The 19,119-nt window shown below is 41.6% G+C and overlaps 1 protein-coding gene across 4 annotated transcripts in view; it reads right to left on the bottom strand.

The window, feature by feature from the left end:
- Positions 1 to 1,670: 1,670 nt before the first annotated feature.
- The window catches only part of LOC108882567 (helicase ARIP4), a 72,278-nt gene continuing 54,829 nt past the window's right edge, over positions 1,671 to 19,119 (bottom strand). For all 4 annotated transcript variants that reach the window (XM_051071080.1, XM_051071081.1, XM_018675126.2 and 1 more), the window contains 19 exons: positions 18,827 to 19,000; positions 14,597 to 14,817; positions 13,979 to 14,161; positions 13,699 to 13,832; positions 12,605 to 12,801; positions 12,236 to 12,439; positions 11,982 to 12,120; positions 11,701 to 11,878; positions 11,136 to 11,354; positions 10,792 to 10,910; positions 10,539 to 10,663; positions 9,780 to 9,879; positions 9,450 to 9,655; positions 7,689 to 7,864; positions 6,904 to 7,100; positions 6,440 to 6,639; positions 6,187 to 6,276; positions 5,977 to 6,072; positions 1,671 to 5,887 (listed from right to left, as the gene is read on the bottom strand). In XM_051071080.1, coding sequence (XP_050927037.1) covers positions 4,785 to 5,887; positions 5,977 to 6,072; positions 6,187 to 6,276; positions 6,440 to 6,639; positions 6,904 to 7,100; positions 7,689 to 7,864; positions 9,450 to 9,655; positions 9,780 to 9,879; positions 10,539 to 10,663; positions 10,792 to 10,910; positions 11,136 to 11,354; positions 11,701 to 11,878; positions 11,982 to 12,120; positions 12,236 to 12,439; positions 12,605 to 12,801; positions 13,699 to 13,832; positions 13,979 to 14,161; positions 14,597 to 14,817; positions 18,827 to 19,000 — 4,061 coding nt within the window. In that variant the 3' untranslated portion in view covers positions 1,671 to 4,784. The remainder of the gene's footprint in view (positions 5,888 to 5,976; positions 6,073 to 6,186; positions 6,277 to 6,439; positions 6,640 to 6,903; positions 7,101 to 7,688; positions 7,865 to 9,449; positions 9,656 to 9,779; positions 9,880 to 10,538; positions 10,664 to 10,791; positions 10,911 to 11,135; positions 11,355 to 11,700; positions 11,879 to 11,981; positions 12,121 to 12,235; positions 12,440 to 12,604; positions 12,802 to 13,698; positions 13,833 to 13,978; positions 14,162 to 14,596; positions 14,818 to 18,826; positions 19,001 to 19,119) is intronic.

Below are 19,119 nucleotides of genomic sequence, written 5' to 3'. Positions count from 1 at the left end.
TATAGCAAAAAGACACAAAAATGATACAGCTGTTTATTCTGAGCAATCCAAACTCACATCACATTTACAAAAAGAGACAAATCACACACAGGCTGGACCAGGGAAACATGGGACAAGGACACAGACTAAACAGCAACCTTCAGTCAAAATTTGCACAAATAGAAAGATACAGATCACCTACACCACTAAATATATATATTTTTTTAAAATCCAAGACACATTTGTGATAATATTCACTGTCATTGTGCTTTCATGGTACATGCTGTGCAGTTTCCCAGAAATAAGCACTTTCATACAATACCCTTGAACATATGTTGGAGAACCATTTTCTCTAAAATGAACTTACTTAGCCAGCTCTGCAGTTCTGTTCAGACTAACACTGATTTATTTCTATGTCTAATAATTTAAAGTTGTCTGGCTTATAAATTTGATTTGGAGGCACTAAATTTGATTTAGTTCCAAAATATATGGTAAAAGTGGATGTGAATCTTCCAATTTACAGTCACTGTGGCCAGTAAATGAAAATAGTTATAGATTAAAGGAGATCTAATGAAAGTGCAGGGGTATGTGGAAAACAAAAACAGGTTCTGAGATTTAATAACCATGCAAATCAACAAGTGAGCTGGGTTAGTTCAGTCAGTTGTCTCTGTTTAAACAATGGCTCTTTGTCCTGAAGACAATCCAACGAATAAATGAAATCATCTTGTTGTATCATTTGACACCTCTCACTGGAAATGGAGGTGTGCATCCATTATATCCTCTTTTGGTGGGTGGAGTAAACTATATATATGACACCACCAATGAGCCAAAAACTCAGTTAAGTGGCAAAATGAAGGTTGGTGAATTTTAGGATAGGTCAGGTGTCTGCCCTATTTTAAAAATGCCACTATATGAGCAACTATTTACCAAAGTAGGACATGGAAAGCGGCCAGTACAAACCAAACCCAGATTTCACCCTGAATGTTATTTTCCATTGATCTTGTCACTACGCTACAAGAACAGAATGATCGAGTGTACTGCCCAAAGCTATGATACTTATCATATGGACATCTATACGAGTGTGAATAAATCAACAGAAGATGACAACTAAATTCAGCTCAGCTATTTTTAGTTGGCCCTATTTCTGCTTTAGACACAGTATTCATTTAGTATCCATGTTCATCTCTTTTTCAAGAACAAGTGAAACATCTGCAGGGTGTTCCTAAAAATAAATGAACAGAATAAAGTTCTAATTTCTGTCTGGATTCTGGAAGGAAAGAGAAAAATTATAATGGACCAAGAGCTCTTAAGTGCATCAGACGGACAGTACGGTTACTGTTTTCTCCACATGTTGCTGCTTTTTGGTGAATTTTGAGATTACACCTGTACTAACTGACAACATATATGCAAAGTTCAGTTCCTTCAAAACAAACACAATATACTGTAGAGTACAGTGCATAAATATGTTGTTATACACTGTATTTCATAGGGTTGTGGTTGAGAGAAAATTATATTTTTGTCATGTGGTTGTAAAACTGTGTAAGTGGTTCATTTTCTTGGAAGCAGTGTACAATGTTCTCAACTTGACATGTGCTTGGTTGCCTGTACGTGTTTGTGTATGTGAGGGAGAGACGAGGAACGAAGGTGCTGCATCTGCTTCTACTATTAATATGAAGAAATTAGGAAAAGTGTTATTGAGAACATGTTTCTTTTTATTTACAAACTTCCAAAAAACAAAACCAAAAAAAAAGGATCTAAAAGTAATCCAAGGTCATACACATTATCCATCGATAAACTACACAACAGGCTTTGACTAGAGCCAATCCTCAAAGACAGCAGCTTTAATCTTCTCCTCAGCTAAAATGGAATTCAGATAGAGTCGGCTCAGCTTGTCCGACCAAATCAATTTGTATAAATAAATATGTAAATTCAAGTAGAAAGCTGTGAAATAACAGAGCAGTCAGCTCGGTGCAGCAAACGCAGAGCTGACGACCAAACAGTTCAACGCTGAGGAAACTCGCTCGTTTCGCCATCGTAGTGATGACACAGATGGACATTTCTGATGATATGGTAATGAATAACAAAAAAAAGTAAAGAAATGAAAAGCACTTGATATCATTTTTTTCTCTCTCCGCTAACGAGTGGTTAAACTGCCTGGGTTTCTGACCCATTACTTGTGAATGAGCTTCATTTACATGCACACAAATGGCTCATATCATTCAGATAAAATACTTAGATGTGTATCCCACTCGTGACTTGAGAACATACAAGATGTTCTGAGGAAAGGATCTGATCTCATCAACATATCTCTGATGTTATTTTTTTTTTCCTCATAACCAGGGCTGATCAGAGTTATTGTAAACAGGATATGATATTTATTTGATCCTTCTTAAAGATGCTATCCTGGATATTAATGTGCACAGTACCACACACCAATTGGTTGGTCCACATGCAAGTTCTGCACAAGTTCACATGTATTAGGTCAGACTGGCAGATTGTCACTAAAGAAACCCACCAAACACGAGGAAAAACCCGAAAGCGTTTTCCATCTGTAGTAACAACAATAGTAATATGACCATAAAAATTTTACAAACAAGATAAAGAGAAAGCAACAAAAAAGGAAACCAAAAAACATTATACAAAAATAAAAATGAATAAATACGCACCGTCATAAATAAATTAATTTGGTAAATTCAAACATTGTAAAAAGAGGAGAACAAAAATGAAACATAAGTAAAACTAACAATTTCAGGTTGAAGAACAAATACATGGAAGAGAAAGAACAGGAAATGCTTAGTCTTTGCTCAATGATGTTTTAGAGTTTAGCTTCCGACAAAAGAGCTGGTGGTTTTTAAAGCTCTCGCTGCAGCCATTTTGGAGGAGAAGATTTTCTACACGAGGACAGTTCGTGTGATTGGGGGGGATCAACTGGAACAGTAAAATGATGCTTTAGGGTAAATCAGATGTGAACTTTGTCACACGGTGAAGCTTTCTCAGTGGTCAACCAGTCTACAGACCTATACAGATTTGTGTCTCTTTTACAGTGCAGTGCAGTCTACAGCGTTAACCTGCAAGGTCATACAGAGAGATGGATATGTATGTCTCGACTGTGGCTTTGAGGATGCTGTAGGGAGAGCGTGTCGCTCTGATGGATTTTTATATTCTGCTCTAAACTGTTGACAACATCATTTGGTCTCTTACGACACAACCCTCTTTGATGGAGGTTTCTGATGTGCTTGTGCATTTCTCATTTTTGGCAAAGCTACACCATCTCTCCACAAAAAAGAAAAATATGTTTGGTTTCACAATAACCTCTGTTCACGAAAATAAGATGAGACAGAGAAAGAAAAAAAAAAACCCAGCAGAGCAGAGGTGGAATCTGTGTCAGAACGAGTTACCAAACCAAGTAACACAAGTTTCTATTTATTCTTTTTTTAACAATTCCTTTTGTAACCCTTAAGAACACAACGCACAAATACGAACGAAGGAACGACACAAGCGAAACCAAAACTCGGAGGGTTGCGAGCTCAATTCCTCTGGGGTTTGTACAAATACATATATAGGCTTGAGTGAGTGTTTTGCATCGTTTTTTCACTAGGCTACAGTAAGACTGTGGGTGAGATTCAGAGAGCCGCGGTGACCGTCTGTCTCTCTTTACCTCCCCTCTCTCACAGTTCACATTCAGAAAGACGGAGGCAAAAAGGCATTTTCTGTTGGTTGTTTCTCCGCTACAAGGAGGACACCTCTCTAGAACACAGTTTTTTTTTCTTCGTTTTCACCTGGCTGTTTTTAGGCAATCATTTTCTTTAAAAAGTAAAAGAGGTTACATAAATAGAAAATACACACACAGAAAACAAGGAAAATCAGATCTTCCCACGTCTGATGCCTAAATAGGAGTCTTTCCAAAAAGGCCTGGTTTAAAGGCATTTGATTGAGCATACATTCTTTCATTAGAGTTTTAAGGTTTCAGTAATTGACTTTAACCTCAAATGCTTCTTCAATAATTCAAAATGATCCCCTTTCTTTCTTTTTTTTTCGTTCCTACAACAAAAACGTACAATACCCCTGTCCTGGCAGTGAATTATTAACTTCAGTCAAAATGCTTTCCAAAAGTTCTCTTTGATCTTTTAACTTTTAACCATTTTATGAAATATTCAGTAGCAATATTTGACAAGTGACAAACAATACCATTTCAGTTACTGATATTTAACAAATGTTTCTACCAGCTAACTTAATTATCAAACCTTTTTTTAACAAGCGATTCCATCCTAACATCATCATTTAATTAGCTGAATAAAGCAAAAGAGTCTTGACATTTAGCAAAGCTGCAGAACTAGAATCTCTAAAGTCAACAGTACAGCTAGTGGCCATTTGTGGTCACTGCAGGCCCACAATCAGCAGTACTAAGTCCAGTGATTGATATCTCAATGCCAGTATTGAACAAAAAAACAAACAAACAAAAAAAAAAAAAACTTGGAAGCCCAAAGTCCTCTGATTTTCATTTTCTTTGTCCCTCTGGAGATTTTTTTCTCTTCTGCAGGTTTCATCTTCTGATATTCAGCATCAAAAGTTGTTGCACCATGTTCAGTCTGTGTTCAATCTCCGCTCAGACTGTTTTTCCAAGGCAGAACAGACTAAATGCTTTAGCGGGGGCTCAGGTGTCATCCCTTTTTTTTTTGTCCATTTCCTTCACGGCCTCGGCCACAGGCCATTTTAAGCCTGTATCCTGGTAAATAGGATGTCATCATATTGTGATGATTATTAAATTGAATCAAGCTTTCTCAAACAACCACATCATTTGCCCGTCACTGATTCCTCACTTCAATTACATCATCGTCGTCATCCGAGCTGCTGGCGCTGCTAACATTCCCGCCGTTCAACAGAACCGGACCCCGGTGGCCTTCGGATCGTGCTGAGGGGGAGAAGGAAGAGGGGGAAGATGAGGAGGAGCCGGAGGCAGCAGTGGGAGGATACTGTGAGAGGAAGCTGGCTCCGGCTGGGCCAGGAGTGGCAGCTGGACCTGGCAGTCCGCCCGGGAGCATCGACCCTGCGTAGAGGCTAGCCAGAGACTGACTGTAAGCGAGGGGGAAGCCCGGGGGGAGCATCCCAGCCATGCCTGCCATACTGGGACTCAGCATGAACGGTGGCAGGGCACCTGGAACCAAACTGGCAGCTTTAACTGATGTGGAAGATGAGGATGGCGAGGAGGAGGAGACAGCAGTAGCAGTGGCTGTCGTCGATGAGGTGGAGGATGAGGAGGTGGGGACTGCGCTGGCTCCACCCAAGCCAAACAGATCTGCATACATGTAACTGGGGTCCCCCATTTGGGGAGGTTGGAAATAAGGCGAACCCGCCCCCACAAAGAGTGGGTGCCCCAGGGACCCACCCAACATAGTGGGGTTGAGGCCCAGTGGAGGGAGGCCATAGCCCCCGGTGAAGGGGAAACCTTGTGAAGCCAGAGAGGCTGAGGAGTGTTTGCCTGCAGAGGGCTGCTTGGCGGGCCGCTCCTCCAAAGATGGGCTAGATGCTTTGCGCTTGGAGCCTGTTCTCAGGTCTTGGGCGACAGTGGTTTCAGTGCTGGGCTGGATCACATTAGTCACAGAGGCATCATGGTGGCTCATATTTCCACTGGGAAAACTGCTCCTGGTGCTGCCATTGGTCTGAAGCTGTTTGGTGGAAGGCAGGTTGTTCATGTTGTTCTCTGCTGCCCTCTCTGGCTGAGCTCCAGAATCTGTGGTGGCACCCACTCCTGTACCACCTGTGTAGCGCTGCAACTCATTGATGATCTCTGGGCTGTCAGGTGAGAGAGGGCGGGGCACAGACTTGGTAGGTGCCTGTTGCATCTTTTCAGGTGATGGACAACTGTTACTGCCATTGGTTGAAACCTCCACAGGCGGGGCCTGCGAGTCTGAGGAGAAGAAACAAGGGGTGAGATGTTACATTGTTAAGAATGAATGCTTTTAGTGGGGTTTAGTTCTGGTGAGTTAATCATCCTACCTTTGGGTGGCGCTGTGGTACCCTCCTCTGTCGTCTTGGCCTTATTAGCTGCTCTGATGGCAAAGATGCGACCATCAGAGGTCCTGATGTAAGTCCCTAAAACAGATGATCACATGATCAGTTCATATAGAGAGTTTAAATCAGACTAACAGTCTTTGTTCTGACCTGCACATTTAAATTATTGACCAACAGTCCCAAAACCAAAGATACCTTTGGTGCCCCTGATGATGTGGATGCTCTCGCCAGCTGTGATCCTGGCCTGGACATCTGTTGAACTGTTGGTGCCTGGAATCACTATGTCTAAAAAAGACAAAGGAAGACAATTTTACCAAGAGGATATAACTGTGCTTTAACTAATATCATGAAGAGAGAAGGATCTGGACGAGTGGAATGAGGGGCCAATAAGAATAGAAGGGAGGTTTAAAAAGCAGAACAAATTGGAGTGCATGTACAGTTTGCCTACCAGTAGTGGTGACGATCTTCTGTACAAACACCCCGGCTTTTTGCAGGCAGTTGACTGGAAATCCTCCGAGTTTGGATCCGGGTGAATCGTTGCCGGGGGCAGAGCCTGCAGATACCTGGCGGGGCATCATGGGAACTGGGGTTGACTGGACCGGCCTGACACTGGCCACTGGCTTCTCCTCAGTACGAGGGGGAGGGCGCCTGAGTTGAGAGTTTATTTTTTCTGTTAGTTGTGTATATGTGTGTTCATTTTTAAAACCAGGTTTAGTCATAAACCTGTCAGGTTTAGCATTACTTTAGCTTTGCATAAGCTAAACATTAAATCTTTCAGCACAACCTTCATGTGTTATCATTTTATGATACCCATAGTTTTTTAAAAGACAAAAAGTTGTTTGAACTGAACAAGGCCATGGCAAAATTTGTTAGTTTTAATGTTGGCAGTCACTGAAGCTGTGAGTCACTAACCAGTTTCTCTGGCTGAAGGCTGGGATGTTGGTGAGGCTCTGGTCACTGGCGGGGTAGTAGTGGGCATAGGAGGGGCGGGTGTACGGCACAGAGGCTCTCTTCTCCTCTTCATAACCCTTCTTAGCAGCTTTCTTCTCAGCACTGCTCAGCTTCAGCTCCCTGCGGTCCATCAGCAGAGACTCATGGGGGAATGGTTGCTGGAAGGTTAAAAGGGTGGATGAAAAATGATGTGAGAAAGATGTCATTCATGTTTTCACTTTCAAAGGAGCAAATGAGCACAATTACATTTTCTCGCTTAAACATTGAGTTTGTGATGTGTTTGATTAAAAATCCCAACATCTATGTAATGATGAGTGATCATTTGTATTTCTACTAGCTTATAGCAGTGACCTTGCTGCAATAAAATTCATGAAAAAGCCAGGTGGGAGATTGTTTGCTTCATAAAGCCAGCTTAAATCTTGTGAACTCAGTTTTTTCCTGTAAGAGTTTAGTATGGAAACCATCTACTGAGCATCCAGCAGATTTAACTGGTGGAAGGTAACTCACTAACTCCAGAGCCTCATGAGCTAACTGCCTCAAATTTATTCCAAACATGGATTTTAATGGCTAATTGAGGAGAAGGTTGACATTTTTCTGAAATTTTGACTTAGCCACAATAATAGCCAGTGACTTATTGAATTAGTAGATAACGGTCATCTCTAGTACAGCCCTACTTAAGAGGACACCTGTCCTTAACAAGGACATTGTCTGCCTCACAAGATCACAATGAAAAAATTGTAGGCTACCTTTGTAATTAAGTGAGGGTAGAGGTGTAGCGCCTTTCTGAGGACGCTCTCCATGCTCTCCTGGGGCTGCAGCTGGACCTGGGAGGGGTCTGGCTCCTCCTCCACAAAGTGAAGAAGGGACTCCACCTCCCTCCTAGTGAAGGTCAGCACAGGGTTCAGGTCATCCACCACCCGGTCTGATGGAGAAAGGGTGACAGAGAAGATAGACTTTATTTATTCTACTTTACAAGTAGTAATTTACATGTTACAGCAGCAAGAGACAAGAGTGACAAAAATAGAAAAAGAAAAGATAAAAATATAATATAAAAAAGGCACAGAAGGGTAAAAAAAAATAAAGTGCAGCAATCAGCATTAAAAGTCTTTGTAATGAACAGAAATGTGCAGTTTGTAATATAGGAAAATAGTGTTAATCAGTGAGGTAGATGAAGAAGTATGTGCAAATAAATGAGAAGAGGAAAGGTTAAGAAGAGCAAAGGGTCAGACAGGGAGGAGCACAAAGGAAATCATTGAGTTAACTATTGAGTTTAAAAAAAGAAAATGTACAAGGCTGATTTCTACAGCTCTCCAAAGCATCAGCAGCCTCAATGTGTCTGTCTCATCAGTCAAAGCTTACAGTAAACACTTGAGACAGTTTACTCTGTCAGACAAGAGCCTCTTGGCAGAAGAGCTCTGGTTTCAACACAAAGCTGATTATTTAGTTTTGGGGGGTCTGCTCACACAGAGGAGCCTGGACCAGGGTTTTCAGTAAGTCTGATTACTGACAGATGTTTGATAAAGTTGTCAGCTGGAGGCAATGAAATTTACATGGACTGAGCACAGTGTGCTTCAATACATTTTTTTTTTTTGAAACTTTCTTTTTATTACGTTTTCAGGTCTTTTTTTTGACGATAAAGGGCTAACAAGGTAACATAAAACAGAGAGAACTTAATCATATAGAACAGACAGGTTGACTAGGTTGACATAGGTCTTACATTAGAGCAAAATGGGGTTATCATTCACACAGACAAAGGGTTACACGTTAAAGAATAAGAAGTCCACTTCTCCCAGTACTTAGTAAACTGGTCCGCTCGCAGTCTTAGGTTGAAAGTCAGTTTTTCCATGCATTGTATTTCGTTGACAATGGTGATCCAGTCATTCTTTGATGGCGAATTTGTCTGCAGCCATTTCCGTGTAATGGCCTTCTTGCTTGCAGCTAAGAGCACTTTGTAAAGATAGTTGTCCTGAGCCATAAGTCCAACTGGGCATTTACCCAGGTACAGGGTAATAAAAGAAAAATCAACTTTTAAACCAAGGATTGACTGAATTTCTCCAGCAAGTTCTTGCCAGTATGGTTGGATAAGGGGACAAGCCCAGAATATATGAAAGTGGTCGGCCATTGTCTGGCCACATTGTCTCCAGCATTTATCCTGACCCTGGAAATCCCGCTGTTTTGATTTCAATTTAGGAGTGACAAATGCTTCAATACATTTTAAGTGCCTTTTATATTTTTTCAGTTACAGTTTTACTTAATTTTTTTTTCTTCCTTTATGGTGTCTGTTTTGGTTTGTTTTGGTTAAAAGGTCGACTCAAAAATATTTTAAAAATCTCTAAAATGCACTGAAAGTATATCAGGTACTGAACTGCAAATGGGAGATTTTCTTTGTCAGCAACAGAAATAATAGGATAATGCTCTTTCTGGGTGAGTTTACAGACAGTTATTTGACTGTAGGACACAGTCGTAATAATCAGGAGTGCTGTTCTATGTTTCCACCCCAAGCTCACCTGACATGCCCTGTTTGGAGATCTGACGGTCATAGATTTTCTTCTCCAGCGTAAAGTCACACACCAGTCGGTATATGTGACACGGCTTCCTCTGACCGTAGCGGTAGACTCGGCACACGGCCTGGGCATCATGGCATGGGTTCCAGGAGGCATCAAACACCACCACACGGTTCGCCCCGATCAGGTTCACACCCAGACAACCAGCCCTGAGGACCAGAGAGGTGCACAATCAAGTAATGTTTGTTTAAAGTATATATGATACATTCTAACCTCATTCATTCAAATTGCCTTTCCACCATTAATATTTTTGCTGTTGAATGGAAGTGTTACCTGGTTGACAGCAGGAAGACCCACGCTGAGGTGTTGGATGGATCATTGAACTGGTTTATCAGTCTTTCTCTCTCTGAGGCCGTTGTACTTCCATCCAGTCCTTCAAAACATCACACAACCATTGCAGTTAAAACTTTGGAAAATTCAATTAAATGCCAATTTATCTTATTCTCTGTATTTCACTTCTTGTTTCTCTCAATTTATATCTGCAATTCTCTGTCATTTATTTACCTGATAATAATTATGAATATAACAATTTGTATCTTTGAAATCAAGTGTTGCATAATCTTCAAATAGTCATGACTAACTAGTTAGTCACTAGGTGGCTACAGGTCTACAGGTAAAATGAAACAACAAGCGCAGAGGACCCTATTATCAGATAACATTCGTGAAAAACAAGACAACCTTGAATATCTCTAACTCTCCAAATCTATAACCCAGGGACCGAAAGTTATCAAGAAAGACCAGCAGGTGGCAGCACTCATTGCAAGTCAACGAGAGGCGCATCAGTGTAAAACCAAACCACTGTAGACATAAATACACAGTGAGCATCATTAGTTTAACATTTAAACTAATAAACAACATATTAAGACCACCTTCAACTGAACCACACCTATTTTGCACCATACATGTCACCTGTCTCTGTGCTTAAAATAAATTTTTCAAAGTGTCTTGTCCTCTAGACATATTCAGAACATTTATTCCTTTAAATACCAGACAAGGAAACACGTCTTTAAATCATAATAAGCAACCACTTACTGTAGTAGTTGAGGTTGCGGACCCAGGTCTGATTGGGTCTGTCTCTGCCAGACATGTTGGGTGAGGGAGGTATCGGTCTCTTTGCCAAGAAATCCTCAATCACTGTCAGTGTGGACAAACTCTGACTGCAGGAGGATGACAGGAGTGAAATCAGAGATAAGATCATATGCTGGAACGCTTCAGTAATGTAAATGCAATGTCAAGCAGGATACATCAAATCAATTAAGTAAAGCTGTTAAGTCTGATCTGTTACCTGAAGACGAGCAGTTTGTCTCCCTTCCTGACGCTCTCCTCTATCAGGTGGAACAGCATCACCATCTTTGCTGAGTTCTCCAGGATGCCAGGTTTGTAGTCACACATGATGTCCTTCGCCTATGAAAAGACAGATGGTTAAAATTCACCTCACTATTAAACATTACCTTGGACTTCATAGTGCAGCCGATTAGATGTTGATCTTACATAAGCAACTTAAACTGACTTTAAAGAAGTGGGGTTCTTTAAAGTCAGGTTTATTGCAAATAAACCTACAAACAGTGATGGGTAACAACCAAAGAAAATTCCTTAATATCACAACTGTTTTGAAGTTCTTCAACGTACCCATTCATAAGTGATGACCTGATTGGCTTTCTCCTGCAACTGATTGAGACTCAGCCCACCAATTGGGTTAGGATTCTCCAGGGGCTTGGACTTTTGATTGGGTGCAGTTGGACATCGGCCGGGTCCTGTGGAGGTCATGTCATCAAGGTCCAAGTCCTGGTCACTTGCCAGGTTTTCCTTCTGCAAGGCCTCATACAGCACATCTGGGTGGTTCCAAATCTGACGACAAATATCCTAGAATTAACCTTCGTGCTGACTTAAATCAGAACTTGTGCAACAGTGCTACAAGGACAGAAGGAATTCATACAGAGCAAAAAGACAACTAACAAAGTTATTTTGAGGCTTATCCTATAATTGTGATAAACTTGATTAATTGTAATATTTGGTAGGCTTTGGTAACTGTATCTATGACTGATTTTTTACAAACTAATTTGGAGATAACTGTACCATTATCTTATCTAGAACAGATCCAAATGTTGAGGAAAACAACCATAAATGTCAAATAGCGGTCATTTTGTATCCAAGTTGAGTTCCTTGAGTTCCACACATGTGTCCACCTCCTCACCTTGCAGCAGACACAGAAAGCCTTCAGAGGGTTGAGGCTGAGCCAGCCGGTGTTTCCTGCCTCTCTGAACCGGTTCATGAACTCTGTGTAGAGCGCCCTCTGCAGGGGAGAAAGGCGGACGAGGATCACATGTTCTTCCTTAGAGGGCAGCTGGTCCCTCAGGACATCATGACCTCGTCTGGAATTAAGACAAGTTACAGTAAGTATTTGAAAAATGTTATGGGAGGTTGAGCGTTGTTTTCTGGACATTGGTTGAGGGTTAAAAAAGGGAACTGTCTCACCTCTGTACGAAGCCCTCCAGCAGGCTATGCAGGACATGGCTCCTGTACCTCATCAGCTGGATGTCCTGAGGTGTGCTGTCCACGCATTGCCCGTTCAGAATGGGACGCTCAAACATGTTACTGAACTCCTGCCGTGTACCTGAAATACACACAGGATGTAAGATGTCTTTTGATAGTAAAAAAGACGCCAAAATTTTTATTCTAATCACACTTGTCTGATTATGGAAAAACTTAAAATTCACATTCACACTTACCTAGGAAGTCAGGTCGGACAAAATCGACCATGCACCAGTACTCAATCAAGTTGTTCTGAAGTGGGTAGCCGGTCAGGACCACACGGCGTCGAGTTCGGATGTTCTTCAGAGCCTGGGACGTGCTGGCGTGGCAGTTCTTGATGCGATGGCCTTCGTCACAGATCACCACATCTGGACCAGGTCGGGCTAAAGCTCTCTCAATACCTGGAGGAGGACATGACATTCACAGTGATGCTTTTTAAACTTTGCAGTTTTCTATACAGCTTTTTTCTTCTCTATGTCTTCATCTTTCTCTTCTTGTTCTGTCTTTGCCTCCTTGCTCCTACTTCCTCCCCTCCCACATTGTATCACTCTTCTTCTGTCTCACACCTTTGAGCAGTTCCTGCTGCTTGTCCTCTTCGTCTAGGTCAATGACAACTGGTCCTGTTGATTTTTTGCTCTTCTTCTTCCTCCCGGCCACAAAGCTCTTCTTCAGCGACAGGAGGCGGTACATCTCGTAGCCCATCAGCAGCACTCCTCCATCCCGCTTCCAATCCTCCACCACCTTGGCCCTGGTAGCTGTGTTCCTGGGCAACAGGAGAAAGGATAAAATTTTGGTTGTGTTTCTCAAAACTGAGGAAATTATTTCCTGCCGCAGAGTAGTTTTTGCTTTCTTTCCACATTTCATTTGACTTTATTTTGAATCTCTGGAGACATTTGCTCCATTTGCAAAGAATGAACAACACCACCCTCTTCCTCTTTGTGTTGTAAAAACGCCCACTTTATGCCCCAAAGCAATACAGGAAGTAGTACAAAGTAAAAGTACCTTAAAAAAAAAAAAAAAAAAAAAAAAAATATATATATATATATATATATATATGTATGTATGTGTATATAATTATTATTATATAATTATTATAATTATTATATATATAATTTATATATAATTTACTGCACTGTAATAAATAATTTTGATCATAATAAATTACCAATTACTTACAAAATGAATAAGAATCATTTCAGAGTATTGTATGAACAGTAGGAAGGATGCTTGGTAATTGAGTTAATTTTTAACAGTCACGCTGGTGAGATATTTTTGAACTGAAATGAGAGAGAGACAGAATGAGGTTACTGTGTCACTCCCAGACAAGGCTGTAACGTAGAACTGCACACATCTTGGAGCATTCCTTCCACCCTTACTCCCTAATCCCAAAACACACACACACACACACACACACACACACGCTTGCAAGAATCAGAAAATCTTTCCAGCAGAAGCAGCTGTCGAGAAAGAGGATAACGGTGAGATAGATGAGGGGATGAGCCAGATGGGGATGAAGTGGGAAGTCAGGTCAGGAGGTCAGCGCTGCCAGCCAACAGTCAATAAAGTTCCTCTCTGTCTACTCATTAAGATGATGCAGTAATACATGTTTCTCTTTACGTGACTGTGTTAACAAATTTCTGCTCTTGTTCCTGTTACTCACTTGTGTTCATCATTGAGGATGTGAACCTTAAAGGTACGAGGTGTCACCAGTCTAGGGTCAATATCTGGAGGTAACGCCTCCGGGGGCGGGACCCATGTGTTAAACTCTGACAGCCAGTTCTGCAACGTGTTCACCTGACAGAGAGAAGAGAAAGAAGAGAGGGAGGAATCTTAGTTTAGTGCTGGGATGATCAACTGACCCGTTAATTGGTGGAACATTTTACTGTTCCAACTTGGATCACTCATTTTAAACATTTAAAAGAGTAACCACAGGTGCTTACAGGTACGATGGCGAGCACGGTGTGAGCCTGGGTGTGTCTGAACAGGACGTCGATGAAGGAGATGACTTGCAGCGTTTTGCCCAGGCCCATGCTGTGAGCGAGGATACAGCCGAACCCACTGCTGCCGCTGAAGCGCTCCACTGACTCCACCAGGTTGTCGTACAGGAAACGGATTCCACCGATCTGAGAGGGAGGAGACGGCAAGAAAGAGGAGAGATGGAGAATGAAGTGATGGAATGAAGACAAAAGAGAGGGAGGAGAAGAGAAGGGAGATGGCGATTCAAGGGAAAGTTGGAGCCGTGGCAAGAAAAAAGAGAGCAAAGTGTTGAAGAAAAAGTAAAATTGGAATATAGCAGGAGGAGTGATGGAAAGGTAAGACGGATGAAGAGGGTGTTGGCAGAGAGAAGAGAAGGTGGGTGGTGAAAAAGCAGAGGTGATATCTCATTAAAACTGAAGGAAAGATCACATTCTCACCCTCTTTGAAAAAAGGTTGAGAATCAGACTTTTGCTCAGATTTGACAACAGGTAATCTGACTTTATGGCACAGTGCAAAATGAAATTATCTGGTTTTGGTATTTCTGTAAAATTCAGATACTGTGGGTGCAGCAGTCGTAATACCTGGTGAGGTTTGACCACTCGTGCCAGCTGAGGTGACAGGAAAATGTCCGTCTCTGAAGCCGGGTGGTTCAGGTTGACCAGCACCCTGCCTTGGGCGTCCGGTTGGTTGAGGGCGTCGTTGGCATGGGCGCCGCTCGGCTCGCTCTCCTCTTCCTCATTGGTGGACTCGCTGCTGACATGGACGACGGTTTCGTCCTCGCCCGAGCTCAGGTCGATCACATCTGCACGCGGTGGGAGATGAGGAAAAATAATGATGAGGATGAAGGAGAAATATCAAAAGTTTCCAAAAATTACACTGCTGCTCTTGCAAACTGTTTTTGTATGTTCAGAAAACACTTGGATTGAAAACTGTGTACAGAAGGCATTTGAATACCTGCAGATGGAGAAAAGTTTTTCTGATGACAAAAAACTGACTGTATTTGATCTTTTGATCTAAGGCTCAAGCACACTGTGTGCCTTGAGTGTGAGTCTGCTGAGGTTAGCAAAAAAATAGCAGGTCTAGGTATACCAAACAGCATGGACTCACTGTAAAAATGCCAAACATTACAAGGTCACTTCCAGATACACAACAGATGATTCAGCTGGGATTCAGCAGGTTTCACATATGCATTCAAGTCAAATCTACCACAAAAATAATGAAGAAATATTAGATTATTATTATTATTAGAGGGGAAACCATACAGGCTTTTTTGTAATATCTGTGGTAAGGTAAGGAAGGTATGGAGGAGGAACATTAAGTAAAAGGGATTTTAACAATCCAGGGAACTTATCAACACCTGAACAGGGAATCATTACTGCAGAATGGCTTAAATATTGGTTTTATTATGTGTTTACAATCATGAGAGCTCAATACTGCAAATACCCTTCTCATGTGAAGGCCTTTGTATATATATAGTGCTGTCACTAAGAGTTTACACCTTGCAAGAACTTTTTCTGGAGTCTTTTCCCATGAAAACAATGCCTATTATATTTTGATTGGCCTTGATACGTTCAGCTCAAGTGACATGGCTCCATCACAACTTGTCTGATGTTACCTCAGTCCTGGACGTCACTGAGTGTGTGTGCGTGTGTGTGTGTGTGTGTGTGTGTGAGATGGAAAGGCTGAAATCCATATCTGATAAAAAGGACTTCAGCGTCAGTGGTATCAAGCGGGGAAAGTTACACAAGCTGGCAAACTGCAAGGGCACGACGGGAAGAGTGTGTGTCAGTATGTTAGTGTGTGTGAAAGAGAGAGAGAGAGAGAGAGAGAGAGAGAGAGAGGAGAGAGAGAGAGGAGAGGGAGAGAGAGAGAGAGAGAGAGAGAGCTTATATAACTGCAGTGAATGGCTGGTTATACAAGTAGGATTAGAGTGGAGGGGGAGACTTGTTATGCAACCCCAACTAGAAATGTCACTGTGCCACTGTGGTGCAAGCGTGTGTGTTCATTATGTGTGTGTGTGTGTGTGTGTGTGTGTATGAAAGTGTGTTCTGGCTCATAACCAGGATAGGCCAGCTTTATTGCTCCACAGACCTGCTCTGATCTGCCCCACAGACACTCTCTCCTTTCATCGCTCTTCCTCTCTCTGTTTTTTCTCTCGCTTTTGTCTTTCTCAGCTCCAAAATCTACATATTATCTTTGTTCATTTGTTCATCCCATCAGCCTCTCTCTGTTCCTGCCTCTCCCCTTTCTCTCATTTGTGTGTGTGTTTGTGTTGCAGGTGTGTGTGTGTGTGCCTGCAGTTTGCCCCAGTCCTCTCTTTCAGCACCAAAATATGTGTGTTTATCCCTAACTGAAAGATAGTGTGTGTGTGTGTGTGTGTGTGTGTATCCATGACTGTTTGAGTGGCTTTGTGTACGTACGTATGTGTGTGTGAGTGTGAGTGTGAGTGTATGTGTCTGTGCACTCAGGCAATAAGGGAACAGTACATGATGTACCCTGTGAAGGTTTTAAATATTCTGATGCACATGGTAGCTAATCTACAAAAAGTCCCTCTGATTTTATAACGTGCACACACACACACACACACACACACACACACACACACACACACAATTTTCACAGGGAGACTTTTAGCTTTTAGTAATTGGGTTTAAATGTTTCCAAAACCCCTGAAAGAATTTAAAGTAGTATGCGTGTATTGAGCATTTTATGCAGAGTGAACATAAAGTTTTACTTTGAAATAAAAAGAAGTTTCCTTTATATCGCCTTTACTGGGACAGCAGGGAGGCCGAAAGAGAACCGGCAGGACTTGATCTAACAGTAAATGTTTTTATGACTCTAAGCTGTCTTTGTGGACATGTTGAACATTATTACCAATATTTGTTTAAACAAATCATCCTTGCATCTGTTGTTGTGGGAAGACTTGAGACAAATTCCAACACAGATATCTGCTGCGCTGTGGCTCCAGAGTGAAAACCTCAGTCTGATCTGGGTTGTTTTTCAATCCTCTGATTTTTCCTAGAAATTCAAGCTGATTTGGTCTTTTAATGCACCGACTGTCCAGACCCCTGGGCTTGGAAAGCAATTTAAAACAGAGTGTGTAATTTAATAAACACATGGCTGTCATGAAGCTATTAAGGCTGCTTTGTTTAATCTCAACAAGACTGATGCTTTAGAGATGTGAGGTTCCCACCAGACACAGAAAAACCCAATGGAACTGTTCAAGTGATGTTTCCCTTTAATAGATCATTCCCTCAGTCACTGCCAGATGTGCTCTTCACTGCCAGATGTGCTCTTGGGCAAGGTATTGGACCTCAAATTGCACCTGTGGTTTAGTTTTCTGGCCTGTGGTTGAACTGGGCACCTGCAAGGTCTGAATGTATACAGCTACAATAAATGTCAACCACAAAGAAAAACATTTGTGTCCTGAAAAACACTTCACAGGTGGTAATGATGTAAATGTCAAGATTTATTCCAAGAGTGTGTTGTAAATGCAAAATGAGGAGGTGCGTGTTGAAGCTTCATGGTTTCTCAACCCAGACTGTAATAAAATGTGGTTTCATAATTTTATAATTGAACATTGTGCAACCCTCTTCATAATGTCAGTGCACTGCCAAAAACTAGGATTCAGGCCCTTTCAAACATTTGACTTTACTGCATGAACATGCTGCAATAAGCAATCCTGCACTGAGAACATAAATGCGTCAGCTGTGCTGCCTTAAGAGCATCATAAAGATTCTGTACAATTATCATTTATTATATTCAAAGAGAATAACATCATAATAAATCACAAAATACTGTGAAAGAGCCTATTATAATCTTTCAGGAGATTCTTGTCAAGTGAAATGATAAAAGGGCACAAGGCTTTCATTCATGCTTGCTGTAGATCAAAATGTTTGCATTGTTGGGATGTTTGAACCCGGCTGAAAAACAGCAAAGCTATCCTTTCATTTCTAAAACAGGAAATAAAACTTCTTCCACATGACTGTCATCTCAAACAAAACTCTTCACATCTTGTACCGGAGCTCACACAGTGCTGATTAGGCAGCTTAAGAATTAGCACCTGGTTTACTTAAGGCTTTGCCAAGCTATATGGACAGCTCAGATTATACAACTGGATGATGGGTAATAAATAAACTTCATAGCTCTGTGCTCCTATCTCCTTTCATGACCTCTCACAGCCACTTGACTTACTGGCCCAGTTGCACAACCAGAGAAGGTCAATCTGGACCGGAGACCTGAGATGTGAAGGGGCCTAAATCAGGCTCCTCAGCTTATATACTAATAAAAACATAGCTAAAAGGGGCTGTGTGATTTGTAATACTTTTTATTTGTCACTTTTTCTGCTATATTTTGATTATTTTGTAAGTACAATGAGCCTGAGCCAAAGCCTCATCTGAACAGTGTTCAATAAGCACATCATCCCTCCTCCCTGCCAAATTATCATATCAAGTCTGTGTAAAAGTTAATCCAAACGCTGATTTTCCAAAATATCTTTATACATCTGAGTTGGTACTGTGATCTTTTCTGCATGTCTACCTTTCAGTTCAGCTACATAAACAAGTTTAGTGAGGTAATTCAGTCATTTTCATCTTTGAAATATTCATGAATTATTCCTAAATGAACAGTGAAAAGGAAATATGCTAGGATTCACTTTAAACACAAAAAGCAAGACAACATTAAAGACTTCATTCGTTTCAAGTTAATGACACCTGAGTTATAAGAAGTACAGAAAGAAGTTGAAACAGGCAAACATCCTTTGCTCTGGTTGCCTTTGTATGCAGAAAAATCTGTGTGTGTGTGTGTCTCACCTGTTTTGTGTCTGTGCACTGTAGTCACGGAAGTGGGTACGTTAGCCTTGCCGTCATCCTTGCTGATACCAGTGCTGCTGGAGTCCAGGCAGATCACTTCCTGTCTGGCCGACTTCACTTCTTGGTGTGATGCTGTTGATGCCGATGACGAAGACACATGCTTTGTCACGTCGCCTGGAGAGAGGGGAGAGTAATGATGCAGCAGATTAGGAGGGACGAGACAGAAGATTGAAGATTGAAAAAATGAGGGGAAAAAAGAGGGCCAAGAACAGCAAGAGGCTCAGGAGAGGCAT

The sequence above is a fragment of the Lates calcarifer genome, linkage group LG6, assembly GCF_001640805.2.
Source record: "Lates calcarifer isolate ASB-BC8 linkage group LG6, TLL_Latcal_v3, whole genome shotgun sequence".
Lineage (NCBI taxonomy): Eukaryota > Metazoa > Chordata > Actinopteri > Centropomidae > Lates > Lates calcarifer.
The sequence above is the reverse complement of the archived record's forward strand: the minus strand, read 5'-3'. Positions and strand labels throughout refer to the sequence as shown.